The sequence below is a fragment of the Otolemur garnettii genome, unplaced genomic scaffold (genome assembly GCF_000181295.1).
Source record: "Otolemur garnettii isolate 467f Iridium unplaced genomic scaffold, OtoGar3 scaffold00001, whole genome shotgun sequence".
Lineage (NCBI taxonomy): Eukaryota > Metazoa > Chordata > Mammalia > Primates > Galagidae > Otolemur > Otolemur garnettii.
The window spans coordinates 36,952,031-36,971,958 of record NW_003852396.1 but is presented as its reverse complement, the minus strand read 5'-3'; the positions used below and the strand labels follow the sequence as shown (position 1 = coordinate 36,971,958).

General features: G+C 36.7%; 1 protein-coding gene across 1 annotated transcript; it reads left to right on the top strand.

The window, feature by feature from the left end:
- The first annotated feature begins 657 nt into the window (after nt 1-657).
- Nucleotides 658-1,602, top strand: LOC100941287 (olfactory receptor 10A3-like). The gene has a single exon (XM_003781069.1). It carries the CDS (start codon nt 658-660, stop codon nt 1,600-1,602), a length of 945 nt encoding a protein of 314 aa, XP_003781117.1.
- Nucleotides 1,603-19,928: the final 18,326 nt, after the last annotated feature.

Sequence of the window (19,928 nt, the reverse complement as noted above, 5' to 3'; positions counted from 1 at the left end):
ACGCAAGGAGAATTCACCCTAACCATTTTTTATTTGGCTCAATCCTAATATAATTTGCTATCTGCAAATTGGGCAGAAATGTTGGCCACAAATCACATAAGATAGATTCATCTAAACCACAGCTCCCTTTCTGTGTTCCTACACATTTAATGTCATCACATTTAATAGAGTTACAGGCACTGAACCTGATGAATACTTGTTGCAACTTTCAATTTTCAATACAAATTGAGGTTTTCAAATTTGAATCTGTCTGCTTTTAACACTGTTTCTGGTCTTAAATTTTATTATTTATTGAAAATTGAGAAAAATGGATGTTATTTTCCCAAAACTATGTTACGAGAATGGAACCTAAGTCATAAAATTTTTTTTTTTGCTTTAAGATTGTGTTTAATTTTCAAACTATAGCATGTACAAGTAGAAGTAGATCTTTGATATTATGTAGTACTTATCAGCCAGAATTCTTCACTTTTTCTATTCCATGTATAAAATACATTATTCCAAGTACTTGGCCATTCTCCAAATTTTCCAAAATGAATTTCTAACAGGATTAGTTCTGCCTCTGGGTTTTGCAAAGAATGTCTGGAGACTGAAGTGTGATTTTTTAATATACTTTAAGTACTGTCTTTAAAAAATGAATATAGGGCTCCCTTACTGAAAATGAAAAGGCAAAATCAAAGCTCTGTGGTTGAATTCATTCTCCTGGGCTTCTCTGCTTTTCCTGATCTCCAAGAGCCACTCTTTGGGGTTTTCTTGGTTATTCACCTAGTGACCGTGATGGGAAATGCCATCATTATAGTCATCATCTCTCTGGACCAGAGCCTCCATGTTCCCATGTACCTGTTCCTCCTGAACTTATCTGTGGTGGAAGTGAGTTTCAGCGCAGTCATCATGCCTGAAATGTTGGTGGTTCTCTCCACTGAGAAAACTGTGATGTCTTTTGCAAGCTGTTTTGCACAGATGTATTTCATTATTCTTTTAGCTGTTACTGAATGTTTTCTCCTGGGAGCAATGGCTTATGACCGATTTGCTGCAATTTGCCATCCTCTGACCTACCCAGTGATTATGAACAAAAGAGTTTTTATGACATTAATAATGTTCTCATGGATTTCAGGGATCATTGAGGCTACAGTGGGGACCACATGGGTATTTAGTTTTCCCTTTTGTGGCACCAATGAAATTAATCATATATCTTGTGAAGCTCCAGCAGTGCTAGACCTTGCATGTGCCGACACATTTTTGCTTGAAGTACATGCCTTCATAGCTACTATTTTGATTAATATGGTTCCTTCCTTATTGATACTTTTGTCTTACATTCAAATTCTTTATGCCATCCTGAAGATGCCATCAAGTACAGGGAGGCAAAAGGCCTTTTCCACCTGTGCCTCTCATCTCACTTCTGTGTGCCTCTTCTATGGCACAGGCAACATGACTTATTTGCAACTCAAATCTGGGTACTCACCAGAAACCAAGAAGCTGATGTCCTTGGCCTACTCACTGCTAACACCTCTGCTAAATCCACTTATCTACAGTTTGAGAAATAATGAGATGAAAAGGGCTTTAATAAAAATATGCCAAAGAAAGGTGTTTTTACATACAGTTTGACTATGTTTGAAAAGTCCAATGATATTTGGCTACTAACCTATTGTCCTTTAATTAAATTTAATAAATTTCAAAAACATTTTTCCTTTCTGATGTGAATGTGTTTAATTTGTTGAGTTGTACATATTTGAATGTGTATCAGGGGATCCCTCCCTTTCAATAAGACAGTGCTGTCACCTATATTTAGTGTATATGTAAGTTTTCATAACATATCATACACCAATATGTCCTTCCACTTCTCTATTTATGAACTTTCACATCATACTGGATTACTGTCATTAAAATGATACTTCAACAGACCCTCTGTTCCATATGTTCATTGTGTATTGATGTCTGTAAATCTGTGTGAAAGATTTTTTAAAAATGATTATAGGGGCTCAGAGTCCGTAGCACAGTGGTTATGGTGCTGGCCACATACATGGAGGCTGCTGGGTTCAAACCTGGCCTCACAATGACAATGACAAATGCAACAATAAATAGCCAGGCATTGTTGAGGGTGCCTGTAGTCCCACCTACTTGGGAGGCTGAGGCAAGAGAATCACTTAATCCCAAGAGTTTGAAGTTGTGGTGAGCTGTGACACCACAGCCCTCTACAGAGGGTGACAAGTGAGACTCTGTCTCAAAAAAAAAAAAAAAATCAAATGATTATAGGGTGTTCAGAATTACCTGAAGGCCACTGTGCTCTCATAAAAAGGTAGATGCCAACAAATAGAGTGATGACATTTTTCTTTCTTTCTTTTTTGAGACAGAGCCTCAAGCTGTCCCCCTGGGTGGAGTGTTGTGGCATCACAGCTCACAGCAACCTCCAACTCCTGGGCTCAAGCGAGTCTCCTGCCTCCACCACCCAAGTGGCTGGGACCACAGGCACCCATCACAGCACCCAGCTTCTTTTTTGGTTGCAATCGTCATTGTTGTTTGCTGACCCGGGCTGGATTCGAACCCACCACCTTAGGTGTATGTGGCTGGCACCTTAGCCACTTGAGCCATAGGCGCTGAGCTGACATTTTTATTTCTGGAATGTAAATCTGTTTCATGAAAAAGTAAAAAATGTACATCTATTTTTGTGGCTCCATCTGGTTCTACTTCATCAACTCACACACATAGTAGTAATTATCCAGCAGTAATTTTTCTAGGTATTTTTTCTGAATATTCAATGTTGGTGTCTAGAGGACTACCTGAAGATTTTCCTGAATTCTTACTTTGTAGAGCTGCTTTCCATTGTAGGAGAGACTTGTTAAATTTCCATTTGTAGGCCAACAAACAACATTTGTGCCCAGACTCTCTGTTTTGGAAGAATTAATGAAGCATTTCTTGTGTTTGTGTATGTGGGAAACAAATATAATTAGACACTCGTGCCTACTTTCTATGGTCCTTAAACCAAATCACTAACACTGTTGCCTTTTCCAGAATGAATAATTTGTGCAGGGTCTCATGCCTGTAAGCCTAGCAGTCTGGGAAGCCAAGGCAGGAATATTACTCCAACTTAGATGTTTGAGAATGGCCTGAGCAGGAGTAAGACCTCATCTTTACTAAAATTAGAAAATTATCTGAGCATTTTGATGGGTACCTGTAGTTATAGCTACTTGGGAAGTTGTAGCAGAATGATCCCTGAACCCAGGAGTTTGAGGTTGTTGTGAGCTAGGCTAAAGCCATGGCAGTGTAGCCTAGACAATAGAATGAGACTCTATCTCAAACAAAACAAAACAAAACAGAACACACAACAACAACAAAAAACAGATAAACAAAACCCCCCAAACAATCAGAATGAATAATTTTATCTGCCACAACAATGGAACATTGAATGCTTGCAGAAAAGTGGGAGAAGGAGAGAACACACCTAAGGTAGAGTAGATTAGCGCAGAAAAGAATTGGAGGTCCCCCTGCCAGTCAAGTTAATCATGAGGTGTTTCCTAATTCTAAGCTCCAGACACCGTGAGCATGGCTTGGAGATATGAAAGGAGCTACTGCTGAATCTTCCCCCAAAAGGACTGTGGATCAGTCTGAAATATCTAACTACACCCTGAAATAAAAGACTGCTATGACTTTTTTGGTGATTTTTCATTTAACATTGCATGGTTAAAATGCATCTTGTTGATCCCATCTCTCTCTTTTCCTATCTAAGGGCTTATTAGGTTGAGCTTTCTTTATATATTGAAATGTGTGATATGTTTGATGTTTTATTACCACATTTGATAATAAGCTCGATGAGGATGGCGACTGTATGATTTGTGTACCACTGTGTTTTCCCTGCCTAACATAGTGCCTGGGACAGAGTAGGTGCTTAACAAATACTTTAAAAATTAGGACAAAAAGAGTAGTCTGAGGAAAGATGTTCACTTGCTCAAGCCTTAGAACAGACTCAGGGTATGGGACAGGCACACAGTACTCAAAGAAAACTTGTCACAGAGCAGTGCTCAGGAGGGAGCCTTAGGAGATCTGAAAGATAGTGAGTGAGTGGAGAGGGGTGTTACTTGACTGCCTTCTGTGTGTATGGCCAAGTTACCTTAGTATTCTTCCTGTTGCATTCAGCCCTCAGAAACCAGGGCCAGGGATCAAGTGGCTTTACCATTTGGATTTCAAAATTTGGGGCATTTCTTTACATGTTATTTTAGTCAGGTACAGGGGATATTTTCTCTATGTGATCCCAAATCTGACATGTTTGTCAGAGTTTTCCAGTGTCTCAGAGTTAGGAGTTAGCTTTACCATCTCAGAATATATCTAGTGTCTCATTCCTGCTTTAATACATACAGAAAGCAATAGTTTCATGTCTTCTTGATTTCCTCTCCCTGTACATTTTGTACAAATATAGTTTATCTATGTTGCCCTGGATGGTCTGCAACTCCTGGCCTCAAGTGAATGTGGTCAGAGTCATCCAAATTCTCTTGGATGACTGAGTAGTGATTCAAAGTAACTGAATGGTCTTGGGGCTGGTAGTCAACTGAAACTATGAGAACAGGACTTTTGCCAAAGAAAGTTACTATCTTTTGGATTCATATAGACATCTCTATCAACATACATATACATACATATTTTTATCTATTTATTGATATAAAATTCTATCCAATTGAAATATTATATAAGGCATTTTTATGGGCCAAATGTCTAAGTTTTACAAGTATATATTTATGATGTAACAGTACATCATCCCCTCACTGCCCCTGGACGTTTCCATCTCTGAATCATTGCACTGTCCAGTGCATTTCCCTCCATGGTACATAATTCCAAGTCACCATTCCTGTAGGCTTTTGTTATTGAACTTGTATGTTGTGTCCAGAATTATCTGCAATCAATATACTACTTGAGATGGGAATCTCCTGGTGTGCTGGTCCTAACTATCTAGTCTTGAAACCCTATTTTACAATCTACTTTCACCAACAACTTTGAGTATACTGTGTGCTGGTTAGGGTTTCTAGGAAGCAGACACTCAGATGGAGTTAGGAGTGCAGACACCCGGGAAAGTACAGGAGATAAAACATGCTTGGCAGAAGGACCTTTCTGACTGCTAAGCTAGCCTTGCATAGTCTCCTTGGAGGGCAATAGGGAGCTCTGGATTGTCTATCAGCAGTATCCTGCATGGGTTGGAAATGCCAGATCCTTTCTCAGTCATTGAGTGGCGTCTACAAGAGGGATGCCTTTAGCTCAAAACTGAGGCTGACCTTGAAGCTTTGCAACTTTACAGCAAGTCTTCTTTTTTTTTTTAAATTTTTTTTCTTTTTAAAAGACAGTCTTACTTTGTCACCTAGGCTAAAATGCAGTAGTGTGATCATATCTCACTGCAGCTTCAAGCTTCTGGGCTCAGGTGATCTTTCTCCCTCTCTCTCCCACATAGCTAGGATTACAGGCATATATTTTTTTTAGTTTTTGCACAAATGTAGTTTAGCTATGTTGTCCAGGATAGCCTGCAACTCCTGGCCTCAAGTGATCCTCCTTCCTCAAATTCCCAAATTTCTGAGATCACAAGCATTGGCCCATAAGTCTTTTCTTTTTAAAAATTAAATTTTATCTTTATAATTTCAGAATATTAAGGGTGTACATGCATTTTGGTTCCATAGTTTGTTTTTGTGTATTTCCAGTCACAATTATATGTGTGCCTTTCACCCAGAAAGGGTAAAATGTTGTAGCAGCCCCCATAGCTTATGGCAAGGAGTGAGAGTTATAAAACACACCTGTATAGCTCAGTAAGGTAACACCTTGGTGAAAAGGGCATAGGGAGGGAATTGGCTCTCCTAAAAAGCATGAGAGCTTGTAAGATGAGAGCATCAGTGATTTGCAGTCACTACACCAGTGGTGTTAAAAGCCGCAGGAGTGTGTCTATAAGAGGCTGGAGGAGAAGGCCATCAGGGGCTTGCATTCTATTACAGACCCCCTTACTTTCACTCTGTCATTTTTTCTGTGTGCAGAACCCCTGTACAGTGTCTCTCTGTCTATGAACGACTGCTTCTGCTAAAGCAAGTAGCCCTCAGGCAACTAAAAGCAATTGTTTCCAAGCAAGGTAGCTTAGTGGTCTGCATCCAAAACTTAAATAAGCCCAGGGCTGGAGACCTAGCTCCCAATAACTGGTGACCATGAAGGAACCTCAACAGACTGTAACTGTGCCATGAACCCATTGGCTGTGTAAATCTTTTCTTACAGATGAAAGTGAACAGCACACCTCCATGTCTGCCCCAATACAGTTGAAGAATTTTGAGTATTGCTACTTTAACTTGTGAGAAGGAAAATGTGTATTTGGAATGACAGACCAAGGTTCCACTAGATGGAAACCAAGGCTGCTTAATCCACATTTGATCTGCAATTACAGCAGATAGAACAAAACAATCTGTACTAGTATTAAATTAAGGTGACTAGATTTTAACATTGGTAAAGTGGGACACCATTGATCGGGAGGGAGTTCTCAATTAAAAATTTGGTCTATATGGAGCAACAAAAATGTTCATAGAATGCAAAAATAGTATTATAATATATATATTTTTAATTTTAACATAAGTACAATGTACAAATACAATACATTAAAAAAATATGTATAGGGCAGCTCCTGTGGCTCAAAGGAGTAGGGCACTGGCCCCATATGCTGAAGGTGGTGGGTTCAAACCCATCTCTGGCCAAAAAAAAAAAAAAAATTAAATATAGTATTATTTTATTCTTTGGCATATTTCTCATTTGAGTGAATTTTTTTTTAGTAGATTACTGCCATTGTTTAAAAGGTTATTAAATTTTTCACAAGAACTTGTTAAATTATATTTCACTCATAAAATGGCTTTCAAAGTCTCAACACTTAATTGTGATTTTTCTGATGTTCACACTTTATTTACCGTAGAAAAAATGAGTTCAGTCACAGCATTAGTTCTTGGTAAGGACAGCATGTATCCTATAATTTTTATTGTATGGAACATGGTTTGTTTAAAAATGATGAAATATTTCTAAACAGTTGTTCTCCATTGTGATTTTTGCTGATGCCCAATAGTTATCCATTTCCTTATCAATATATTTTTTTAATAATGATACCTTGTAAGTCGTTAAGTGTCACTTTCAAGGCTGGCGCTAGACTTTTTGCTGCCATTATAAAATATAAATAATACGAGTACTTTCCGCTAAATTCATGAAATAAATCAATAAATTACTTACCTCTATTATCTGAATAGCTGATTTGTTGACATCACTTGTTTAACTAGCACTATCATGTGGTACAATGTGTATCATCTGAGAGACAATTACAAAATGTTTTTGTGGTTGCCAATGCCAAACAATGCCATTGTTCATTAAGTCCAAACAATGGTGTTCGAATTCTAACAACTGATCAACAATGCACACTTTGATAAGCAGTTATCGATAATCAGTTCTCAACAATTATTTGTTATTATTAAAGTTTAACATTATATAATTAATAAAAATAATATAAAACTCATATCCTGGCGAAATAGCCACATGGCAGTGTTGGGACCAGAATTGCCGCTGAGAGACCACCACACACATGTAAAGACAAAAAGTACTTTATTTTACAAGCATATGCCTGGGCCACTCTTCCCTTCAGCAATGGCTGGAGAAAGGGCAACCCTCTAGTGAAGCAAGCTGAGGTTTTTAAAGTGCATAGAGGAATTTCATCCGGTGTTTTGTTGGACTGGGCTGCTATTGGCTGAGCTGTTTATGGTAAGGGACCCTCTAGAGAGGGGGGTGCTACTTGTTTGTTCCAGACAGTTTGGCTCCTTCTGAGCTAATTGTCCTTGCCTAGAAGTGAGGGAGGGAGCCAGTCTCCTTTTGATACAGATTCCACCTGGGCAACCTTGCCCAGGAGGGGAGTAGGGAGTTTACATTAGCCTTTTCATTTCCAAATGAAGTTACATTAACCTCTTCATTCCCAAATGGATTTACATTAACCTTTTCAGCAGCCGAAAAACTGTATATTCCCTTCCTGTTCTCATGCAGTTCCCTAGCTTGTCCTGCATTCTTTCCAAAAATCGGGACTTTTTAAAAATGCGGCAAGACGCAGGACAAATTGTTAAAAATTGGGACTGTCCCTCCAAAAGCGGAATGTCCGGTCACCTTATATTAAATGCGTGTCAATTCCATCTATGTGGGATATAGTAGAAAGTTTTTAATGCTTTAAACATTTTTAATTTAAATATATGTTAGTTATTGTTGCCAAGTACTTATGCATCAACATAATTGAAATGACTGGCAGCATGGCTTAGTAGAAACATGCAGCAAGCATTTAATCAACATGATTTCAAATACTGGTTTTGCCATCTTCTGGGTCTTTGTGACCATTGGCTTCTCCATTTATAAAAGGGAATGATGACGATGATGATGAGTATAATGCTAATGGAAACATTTAGTGTTTCTGAAGGGATCAGCCATGATAACAGCAATAAGAGTAATGATTACAGGAGTCACAATGATAAAAAAGCTATCGTATATTGGAACTCTTGTATGCCAAAAATTTCAAGATCCTTACATTTTACTTTGATTTAATACTGAACCAACTTTATGAGATAGAGACAATTCTTTACATTTTATGTTAGGTTACTAGATATATTAACCATGCATAGATCTTTTTTCTTAGCTTCCAAATCCGTATTTTTCACTTCAATCATTAGAAGATTGTTTTTGTTTTATTTTGCTTATTCTGTATTCTCCTTACCACTATATTCCAGCAGTATATAATTATTTTTTTTCAATGCTTCCATTTGGACATCACATTTGTGAATTTTTTTTGTTCAACACCTTTCTTGAATCCTGCCAATTATGTTTTGTTTCACCAATTTCTGTTGTTTTTCCACCTTTTTTCCTGAGCATGTACTTTTTTGCTTTGTGTGTTTCTTTTATAGAGGCAGTTACTTCATGATTTTGGCAATATTTTTAGTCATAATTTTTATTCACCCTATAGCAACATTGAGTTTGGATTGAATGTTTGTTTGAAGAGGGGGCCTGATCTTGTGTTAAATGAGCTGGGATTGATTACTCATGGTTAGCAGTAATGTCCCTTATAAACCTGCTATTCAACTGTGAGCTTGACACATGGGCATCATTTAGGATGTTCAAAATGTAGAATCTGGGGTCTCATTCTAGAATTCATAAATTCTAATTTATATTTTCATAAGATCTCCACATAACTTGGATACACTGTAAACTAGATTGGGAAGCATTACTGCATAACACAGCTTAATTTTCATAAGGAAGATGAGTAATTCCCATCAATTGCTCCCTGTCATCAGAATATTGGCGCTCGCATTGTCTCATATTATGCTACTCACAGATATCTTCTTGAAACTATGGTACATTTGTGTGATCCTTTGTTTATCCATGCCTGAGTGCTTCTAAATTATATCAAAGCGAAGCCTTTAACTACCTTGTAGTTTTCATGGTTCCAAACAAAAGTTTTATATATCTTTATTCTTTTTTTCCCCAAGAACTGTTACTTGCCATGATTTTTCAAACTTTAGTGTGTATTGGAATCACCTATATAGATAATTAAAACACATATTATTGAGAATCATGCAAAAATTTTCTGTTTTGATAGATCTATGCTAGAGCCTAAAAACTTAAATTTCTAACAAGTTCTGTGATCCTTCTGATGCTCTTAATCCAGGGACCACGGTTTGAAAATCACAACTCTGGAGAACTTGGTGCTTCTCTCTTTATCTGAACTGAACTGTTCCTTCAACATCCCCTCTGAATGACATACATCATTTGATCTCATTGTATTGGGCACTCCCTTTCCCATAGTACGATTAGCTTACATCCTAGCTTTTTGAATATGAAGTGTAGATCCATGTTTCTCATTAATTTTGTAGTTTGGGAGTAATTTTTATGAGGACAATGCCATCTTTACCCAACCATTTAAAAGCCTGAATTTTCCCCTCTCCTCACTACACTTTGGCTAATTTTTTGTGTAGGTTCCTCTTGCTTTTCTATTTCTTTAAGATGTATTGTTAGGTTGCTTATTTGAAGTTTTTAACAATAATGTATTGTACACATATATTTCAGAATAGGTGGAAGAGAAGATTTGAATTGTTCCTAACACAAGGAAATAATAAATGTTTAAAGTGAAGAATATCCCAGTTACCAGGATTTGGTCATTACATATTGTATGCTTGTGTCAAAATATGACATGTACCTTGTAAATCTGTGTAACTGTTATGTATGTCAAAAAAAAAATAAAAAAAATTAAATCCCAATTTCATTTTCTATTCTTAAAAATCTTGCTTTTTATTTATAACAAAAGTAATTTATTGATTTTAAGATACAGAAGGTAATAGATATTAAAATCATTCCAAAATCTCTCTTAAAAAGTACCTCTACTGTTACCCCCAATCTCATTTCTGCAGATAGTAACTCCAAATTGATTTGCATCATTCCCATTTTTCCTATTTATTTAAAAATACTATATGTATTTTTTATAAAAAAGAGAATGAGACTCTACATTATATTTCTTAATTTGTTCACTTTATTACTTTTTTCAGAGTATCTTTTTGTATTGTTATGTGTTTCATTCTTTTAAACTACATTTTATTCTAAATGAGTAAACATAATCAATGTGACTAATATAAGTGAATATTTTAGTTCCAACTGTTCACTAGTAAGAACATATTATAATGAACATCCTCAGCAGATTTTGTGCACTTATTTCATGTTAAGTTTCAGGAAATAACCCTGGCAGGTCAAGGGGTATCCCACTAAATTACCAATGTGATCACTCCATCAGATTTCTCTCCAGTGAGGTTACATCAACAACTCACTCTTCAACAGAGTATGAGTCTTTCCCTTTCCCAAGTTCTTGCCAATTCTAGATATTTTGTCCTTTGATTCTTTTCTAATCTACTTGTATTTCTAGTTATTAATAAGAGTGGAATGGTATCAAAATGCAAACTCAAAGCACTATTATTTCTGGGATGTTTTTCATCTGTACTCTTTACCCATTTTGACTTTACATATTACAGATGTTCATGAATTTATTATTTATATTGCAAAGATTTTCTTATTTTGTAGTTTACTTCACAATCTTTTCCCTCACTATTACCCAGAGGTGGAGTGGGCACTTCCAGGTATCTGTGGACAATGGATCCAGACTATGATCTCAGCTCTTCCCTGTAGCCATCTCCTCAGGGGGCCATATTTATTCTATTCGGATATATAGACTTTTATTCAGCAGAGATCCTATTCTTTTGTTAAAATTTATTCTTAAGTATTTTATTCTTATATATATTTCATGTTAATAGTTTCTTGTAGCATATAGAATTTTTTTGATATTGTACATCTTCTGTTAAATTCATTATGATGTACTTGATATTTAAGTGATTTTTTTTTTTTTTGAGACAGTCTCAAGCTATCATCCTGGGTAGAGTTCTGGGGCATCATAGCTCACAGCAACCTCCAACGTGGGGTCAAGTGATCCTCTCACCTCAGTTTTTCTATTTTTAGTAGAGATTGCTCTTGCTTTTGCTCAGGCTGTTCTCGAACTCATGAGCTCAAGAAATCCACCTGCCTCAGACTCCCAGAGTGCTAGGATTATAGGTGTGAGCCTCTACATCCAGCCTTTAAGTGATTTTTATATTTTATTTTCTATGGTTTCCTGCTGGTGTTAGACATAAATTAAATTTTGATATTCATTTATTACCCAGAAAACTTGCAAAATTCATTTGCTCATTCTTTTAAATAATCTAGATTAGTATTTTAAATTAATAAGCAATTATTGTATATGTATGGGGCACACATTGATGTTTTGATTTGTGCATATACTGTATAAAGATTAATTTCAGCACACTAACAAATCCATCACCTCATCAACTTATTTTTTTTGTGGTGAGAATATTAAAAATCTTTTACCACTTCTTAAATATACATTGTTATTAACTGTAGTCACCACACAATGCAATAAATAAAGCACAAAATCTTATTCCTTTAGCCAAACCAAAATATTATACCCCTTGATCAACATCTTGGTTTTCTCCATTTCTTCCCTCCATTCACCCCCCAACCCCACCTCAGCCTCCAACAACCACCTTTTCACACTCTGTTTCTAGAAGATCAACTTTTTGTATATTCTCTATATAAATGAGTCCATACAATATTTGTCTTACAGTGCCTGGCTTATTATATTCAGTGTAAATTCCTCCAGGTTCATCCACTTTGTCTCAAGTGACAGGATGCTCCCACCTGTAATCCCAGCATTTTGGGAGGCTGTGATGGAAGGATTGCTTGAGGACAGGAGTTTAAGAACAGCCTGAGCAATATAGTGAGACCCCCATCAGTATAAAAAAAATAGCTGAGTGTAATGGCACATGCTTACAGTTCTAGCAACTTTGGAGGCTAAGGCCAGTGGATTGCTTAAATCCAAGAGTTGGAGGCTGCAGTGAAGTATGATTGCCCCGTTGCACTTCTACCTACCGGCAAAGCAAGAACCTGCCTTAAAAGAGAGAGAGATCACATTCAAATGACTATTAGAGTATATTATTATAATAGATTTATTTTATTAATTATAATTGCTTTATTTTATTAATTGATGTTACTCTCCATTGTGCCTAATTTATAAATTAAACTTTATCATAGATATGTAAATATAGAAAAGCACAGTATATTTAGGGTTTGGTACTAACTACAATTTCAGGCATTCACTTTGAGTATTGGAATGTATCCCTGCAGATAAAGGGGGACTATTGTACCATATTTTCTTTACCCGTTTATCTGTTGATGGACACTTATTTTGCCCATTTCAAATAATGCTGCCATGTACAAGGGGGGTGCAGATATTTCTTTATATACCTATTTCAATTCTTTTGGACATATACCCAGAAGTGAAATTGCTGAATCACAGGGTAATTCTATTTTTAGTTTTTTGAGGAACCTTATACTATTGTTTAAAATGGTTATACCAATTTACACTCCCACCAACAGGGTACAAAGTTTCTTTTTCTGCACATCCTTGCCAACACTTACTATTATTTGTCTTTTGATAATAGTAGGAGGTGTTAGTTATTATCTTGTGGGAGGTGTTAGTTGTTATCTCATCGTGGCTTTAATTTGCATCTTCCTGATGATTAGAGATGTTGCACATTTTTCATGTATCTGTAGGCTATTTATGTCTTCTTTTGAGAAATACCATGTTCTTAGCCCATTTCTAAGTTAGTTTTCTTTTTTTGACTATTCGGTTGAGTTCTTTAAATACTTTAGATATTAACCTCTTAATCAGATATGTGGTTTGCAAGTGTTTTTTCCTAATCTCTGTGTTGTCTCTTCATGCTGTTCTTTTCCTTTTCTATGCAGAAGATTTTCAATTTGGTGCAGTCTCATTTGTCTGTATTTGCTTTTGTTGACTTTTGTTTTTTTGGGGTCATATCTAAGAATTTATTGCCTAGACCAATGTCATGGAGCATTTCCTTATGTTTGCTTTTACAAATTAATAGTTTTACAGTTTTAGGTCTTACATTTAAGTCTCTAATCCATTTTGAATTGACAATTTGTATATGGTGTGAGATACGGGTCCAATTTCATTCTATTGCATGTGAATATCCAGTTTTCCTAGCAGCATTTACTGAAGAGACTGACCCTTCTCCGTTGTGTGTTCTTGGTATCTTCATTGAAAATCAATTGACTGTAGATAGTTGAGTTTATTTCTAGGCTTTCTATCCCCCAAAATATCCCATTCCATTGGTGGATATGTATCTGAGTCACTACAAAAGTTTTGAGACAGGCTTTGTTATGCTCTCATTATTTCATTTCCAGAAAATATAGTTGCATTCTTTTTGATTCACAGATGCAAGTTTCAACTTGCTTGGATTATTGATGTTGTTAGGAAGACTTCCTTTATTTCCATCTGCACCAATTTTACATTTCTTGATATTGGCATATCTCAAAACTTTCTTAATGACCCATGGTATATTTTTATGCCAGTATAACATGTTGTTTTGATTGTAATAGCTTTATAATATATTTTGAAATCAAGGAGTATGATTTAGCTTATTCTTTTGGTCAAGATTGCTTTAGCTCTAATGGTTTCATTTAATTCTTTAGAGTCTCTAATAGCTTTATCTAATTTTTTCTATTTCTGTGAAAAATGACTTTGAAATTTTGATAGGGATTACAATAAATCTGTAGACTACTTTGGGTAGTATGAACATTTTAATAATATTGATTCACTTATTACATCACCACAGTATATCTTTTCATTTATTTGTGTCTTTTCCAATTTATGTCATCAATGTTTTATAGTTTTCAATATACAGATCATTAACTTCCTCAGTTAAATTTACTCCTGAGTATTTCTTTTTGATGTTATTCCATATGGAATTTTTATCTTAATTTTTGGGAGGGATTGTTTATAGAAACACCACTGTTTTGGTATGTTGATTCTCTTACATGCAACTTTGCTGAATTTATCAGTTCTAACAGGTGTTTTTCATGGAGATTTTAAGATTTTCTAACTAACAGTAGAACATCATGTCATCAGCAAATAGGGAGATTTTGTAGGAAAGACTTTTTTCTTTCCTACTTAGATGTCTTTTCTTGTTTTATTGCTCAATTGCTCTGGCAATTGTGACATTACTTCCGGTACTATGTTGAAAAGAAGTGGCACAAATGGGTATCCTTGGTTTGTTCCTGATCTTTAAAGGAAAGCTCTCAAATTTCCATCACTGAGTATGATGTTAGCTGTGGGATTGTTGCATATAGCTTTTATTGCATGCAATGTATTTCTTTTGACCTAACTTATTGAGAGTTTTTATCCTGAAGAAATGTTGAATCTTGTCAAATGCTTTTCTTGTATCTATTAAGGTGATGATGTTGCTTTGTCCCTTATTTTGTTAATGTGGTATATCCTATTTATTGATTTATATATGTAGAACCATTCTTACATTCCTGAGATCAATTCCACTTGAGCATGGTGAATGAGACTTTAAATGAGTTACTAAATTTGGTTTGCTAGTATTTTCTTGATTTTTTTTGGTCTATGTTCATAAGGGATATTGGCCTATAATATTTTTTTCTTTTTTTTTTAAACAGGTAGTTTACAAATCACCTGCTTTCTTTCTTTTTTAAAATTATTAAATCATAGCTGTGTACATTAATGCAATTATGGGGTACAATGTGCTGGTTTTGTATACAATTTTAAATACTTTCATCGAACTGCTTAAAGTAGCCTTCACCGCATTTTCTTAGTTATTGAGTTAAGATGTTTATATTCTACACTTAGTAGATTTAACATGTACCCTTACAATATGTCTGGCATTGGTATTAGGGTATTGCTGGTCTTATACATGAGTTTAGAATTATTCCTTTGTTATGATTTGAATATTTATTCCCTTCAAAACTCATGTTGAAATGTAATCCTTAATATAACAGTATTATGAAGTGGAGCCTTTATTCTATTTCATATCATTTTATTTTAATATGTTAGAGACAAAGTTTCTCTCTGTCTCCCAACCTGGAATACAGTGGCCTAGTCATAGCTCACTGAAACCTCCAATAACTGGGCTCAAGTGATCCTGCTGCCTCATCCTCCTGACATGGAACCCTTAATAGGTAATGGGTCATGAGAGGATTAATCCACTTATGGTTAATGGGTTATTATCTGAGTGGGTTTGGTATTGAGAGGCCAGAACAATAGCCCTAACCAATGCCATCTTGTGGTGCTGCCATTTTGTTGTTTACTGCATGTTCCTAGCCCCTCACCTCCCTCCACCCCACCCTCCACTGGCAACCCACAAAGCCGCATCCTGCTGCCTCCTCCACCCTTGGTGGCACAGCTGTTGCTCAAGCCATCTGTGAGCTGCTCAAGGCCTTAGCAACCCCTAAACCAATCAAGCCACACCAAGTAGACCCCCCAGATACCCCCCTTTCTTGCTTTCTGTACCCCATAAATATCCTCCACACCCCAGGCTCGGGGCTCTTCCTCGGTGTGCTCACCAGGGGAGTCGAGGCCTGGGCTTGAATAAAGCTTGCCTCTTGATCTTTGCATCAGAGTGTGTCTGGGACTAACTCTGGAGGGATTGGGAAAAATTCCAGGCACAACATTTGGGGGCTTGTCTGGGATTTTTCCCAACCCCTTCCCACGGGTTCGCTCCGATGCATCTCCGGAGGTGAGTCTGGTGTGTGTGTGTGTGACGTCGTGAGTATGGAGAGAGAAAGGCCAGCCAAGCACGTGGGGGATGCCTGGGACTGAGAGAAAGTGTATGTGATTTTGTTTCTGGATCTGGTTTTAATTCTGGTTAAGTGTTCTGGATCTGGTAGGAATATAGGCTAGGTCAGACATGGCTGCGGATGCTGGTCCCTAAGTAGGACTTGAGACATTGGTCTTACCTCTGGTTTATTTGTTCTGGTTTCTGTTCTGGTTTTTGTTCATCTAGCGCCTGGTTACACTGAAGGAAAGGGGGGCCAGGGCATTCGATCCATGTCATTACCATCCTGTCATTGTTCCGTTTTTTGTCATGGTTGCCTTTGCTGGGCAGCCTCTGCTTGTCTTGTTTTTAAGTGTTGTGAAGACTGTAAGTTCAGATTGTTCCTTAAGGTCCTCTTGTCATGTTTGTGCTCTGTCCTGGGTCATGCCTGTCTCTGTAAGGCGGCACTTAGGTGTCCCATCCTTGAATGTTGTGTGGAGTGTAAGTTCAGATTTTTTCTTAAAGCCCTCCTGGACGACTGGACTCACCCACAGACGTACGAGGCTGCAGATTACTATGACTGGGTCCTAGACCTTTTCTATCAAGGCACTCTTACAGACTTCTGCTTCCAGGAAATCTCACTTTTCTCCTTCCTAACCTTTCTCCTACTATTCTAGAGTCAATCCCAATATATGGGATTTTGGGGGGAGGAAGGGCTTGGTTTTGGGAAACACACTGGTGTTCCAAGTACCCCTGGCCGAATAAACCCGCTTCCTCTAATCACCTGGTGCCTGAAGTCTTCTGTCTGCATCAGTTTCCTGCTACATTTCTTGGTTCCCTGACTGGGAATCGAGGTTTGGTGGAAACAAACAAACAAACAAAAAAACCCCAACAAAACCGTGCAGCCAGATTCTTTAGGTCAGATTCTGCCTGTACAGCAGATCACCCCTGTGGGGAACTCCTGCTGGTCTGGCCATGTGGTCTTCAGAGTGCTCCTGGGACAAATTCTCCCAGAGGAACGTCTGGTTGAGACCCAGCTGGCAGGTCCCTGGTGCGGGTCATTGTGGAGGCTAAGCACCAGAGAGGAACTGTAAGAAGTGGCGCCAGGACATCCAAAGTAAAGTAGGATCCTTTTGAAGCCCACTACAATTTTAGTGGAAGAGGAGCCTGATCACCTCTTGGGCGTTAGATCACCAGCAGATCTGTTAACAAATATATAAGACCAGATCTGCTAGATCACCAGCTGATCTGTAAAAGGTGTGTGAGAGTATGTGGATGTAGAGTGACTGAGAGAACTCCGAGGATGGAGTTGAATCTCCCCTCATAGGGCCTAGGAGAGTGTTGGTTTGCCTCTTATGGCTAAGTGGCAGCTTAAGTAAAAAATTAAGGCTGCCCAGGTTAAGAAATGCATTAAAATTATGTGCATATGAGTGCTTGAAAAATGACTGAGATGAATAATAAGTGGGGGTAAAATGAATGTGTGAGTGTGCCCTTCTTCCCTGTTCCAACTTTGCCCCCAGCTATTCTGAGGGAAACTGGAAGTTCCAGGTTTTCCACTTTCTATCTTTGGGCGGCCACGTGGCCATGTCGTCTTGGGGAAAAATGGAAAGACATTAAAAAGGATTTTGCAGTTTTGTTACTGGAATTTCTTCAGTAAGTTTTTGGTCTTAGGAATTTAAGAATTGAGACTGTGGGCCACAGATCAGTAATGAAATGACATTTTGTTGAACTAAGGGACATGCAGATGAAGTGGAAAGTGCCTTGCAGAGAAGGCCTAGGTCAGAAATTTCTTGCATGAGACCCTTGTCTAGGGGTACATAGTTGACCCTGAGAGATATTTTAGCTAGGACTTAGTAAATAAGAAAAAATATACCTTTACAAACGGAATGAATGTCCTAGCAAATAAATGAACACAACCCCTCACCTTGGGCAAGGTTATTAGGTCTTTGCAGCAGTTTTTGTCTGGAGAGAGGATTAGGGTGTGTGCTCCTTAGTCTGGGTGGAGCCAGCCAAAAGATTTCAGGCTACTTATTCGTGACCTTGCTGGGGCTCAGAATTTGTACCTGGAAATGAGAGTCTGATATCTGAGCTCCCCTGAGCCTGAAAAATGGGGGTTCTCTGTCCAGCTCTGAATAGGAAAATCCTGTATCAATGTTATAGCTCATAAAATGTCTCTCATTTGTAAAATTTAATCATTTAGTTGTTTAAATTGTTAAAGAAACTAAGTCTTTGTCAAAAAATGAAATTATTGCTTTTTAAACCTTCTAATTATCAGTTTAGCTGAAAGAATGGGTAACTTCATAGTGAACTGAGATTCTGTTATGGAAAATTTTAAAAGTAAGAAAAATTAGAAAGAAAAATGGCATGATGTAAAGAAAGAATCTTATGTGATAAATTTTGTCCTAAAACAGAATGATTATATAAGAAAATAAAAGGCAGGACAAAAGTTAAAGAAGGTTTAGAATGTTTGTAAATTATCTGTGCAGGTTAAGTAAAACTCATAAAAGAGAATTTATAAAAGAATTTACATGTGATTCAGTTAACTGTACATTTCCCTTAAAATCTTTTGGCATGTAATCTTATTTGAACCAATGTTTTAGGCCTTTTAATATTTGACAAACCTTTTAAAATCAAAACTCTAAATTTGGGATTTGGTGCCTGTAGTGCAGTAGTTACAACACCGGCCACATACACTGAGGCTGGCAAGTTTAAACTCGGTCCAGAAAACAAAAGCTCAACTCTAAATTTGGTCTTTTTAAAATATTAAGACCACAGAAAGACATAAAAAAAAATTAAACTTATTTAGTTTATTAAAAATGTATAAAAAACATTGTCAAATATGAAATGGTGATTAATTTTGTATAAATTATGGTTTTATATATATGTTTCAATACTGTAAAACATTAGTCTATTCTAACATATATTGTCAGTAATAATTTTAATTCATCTTCTTTAAAAATTTAGTACCTTCGGGCTAAAAGCAAATTTTTAGAACTTTTATTGGAAAGTTAACATGTCTATGAATGTTACTAACCTAACTTCAAACAGAACAAAAATCAGTTATGTAAAACTAAACTAATTTGTTATGACTTTTTATTTAAAATATTGTTGGTTCTTTCTATGTTCCATTTTCCAGAAATCAAAAAATAATTGTCTGTCTTTTGAGCTATTTGTAGCCTTTCAAACGATATATGTACTTATAAACAGAGTTTAAAACATGTTTTTCTCTCTCCTTGATTTCTCCAGAATATGTAAATATTCTTAATTTCTGACAATACATTTATTTACATAAGTTCAATAAGAATCTGTTTTGTTCTATAGGACATGATAAAAGCACTGGTATTTTACCAAGACTTTAGCTGGAATAGCATTTCCAGAGGTATCCAGACTGCGTTAAGAAATTATAGTTGACTTTATAAGGCCAATAATGAAAGCCCTTTAGAAAAGTGGCCAAATACACATCAGTAAAATTTTCCTGATCTGTGGTAAATAACGAAGGTCACTTGCTGTCGGGTCTGAGAAATTAAAAGGTGCTTGGGAAACCTCAAAAAAAGAGGAATATACCCAATGCATACAAGTATCTTATGGCACAGATAAAACCTGGGCTCATGAAAGACTCTTAAGAAAGTCCGGCCTAAACATTCCTTATAAAAGTTTCCAACAAAGCCAAAAAGTCTAGATGACTAATAATTCTTACTGTGCTTTATGCAAATAATCAGTATACTGAAAGTACAGTTTATTTTA

Bases quoted from the DNA above. Each gene is read 5' to 3' on its own strand.
- LOC100941287 (XM_003781069.1), top strand. From the start codon at position 658: ATGAAAAGGCAAAATCAAAGCTCTGTGGTTGAATTCATTCTCCTGGGC.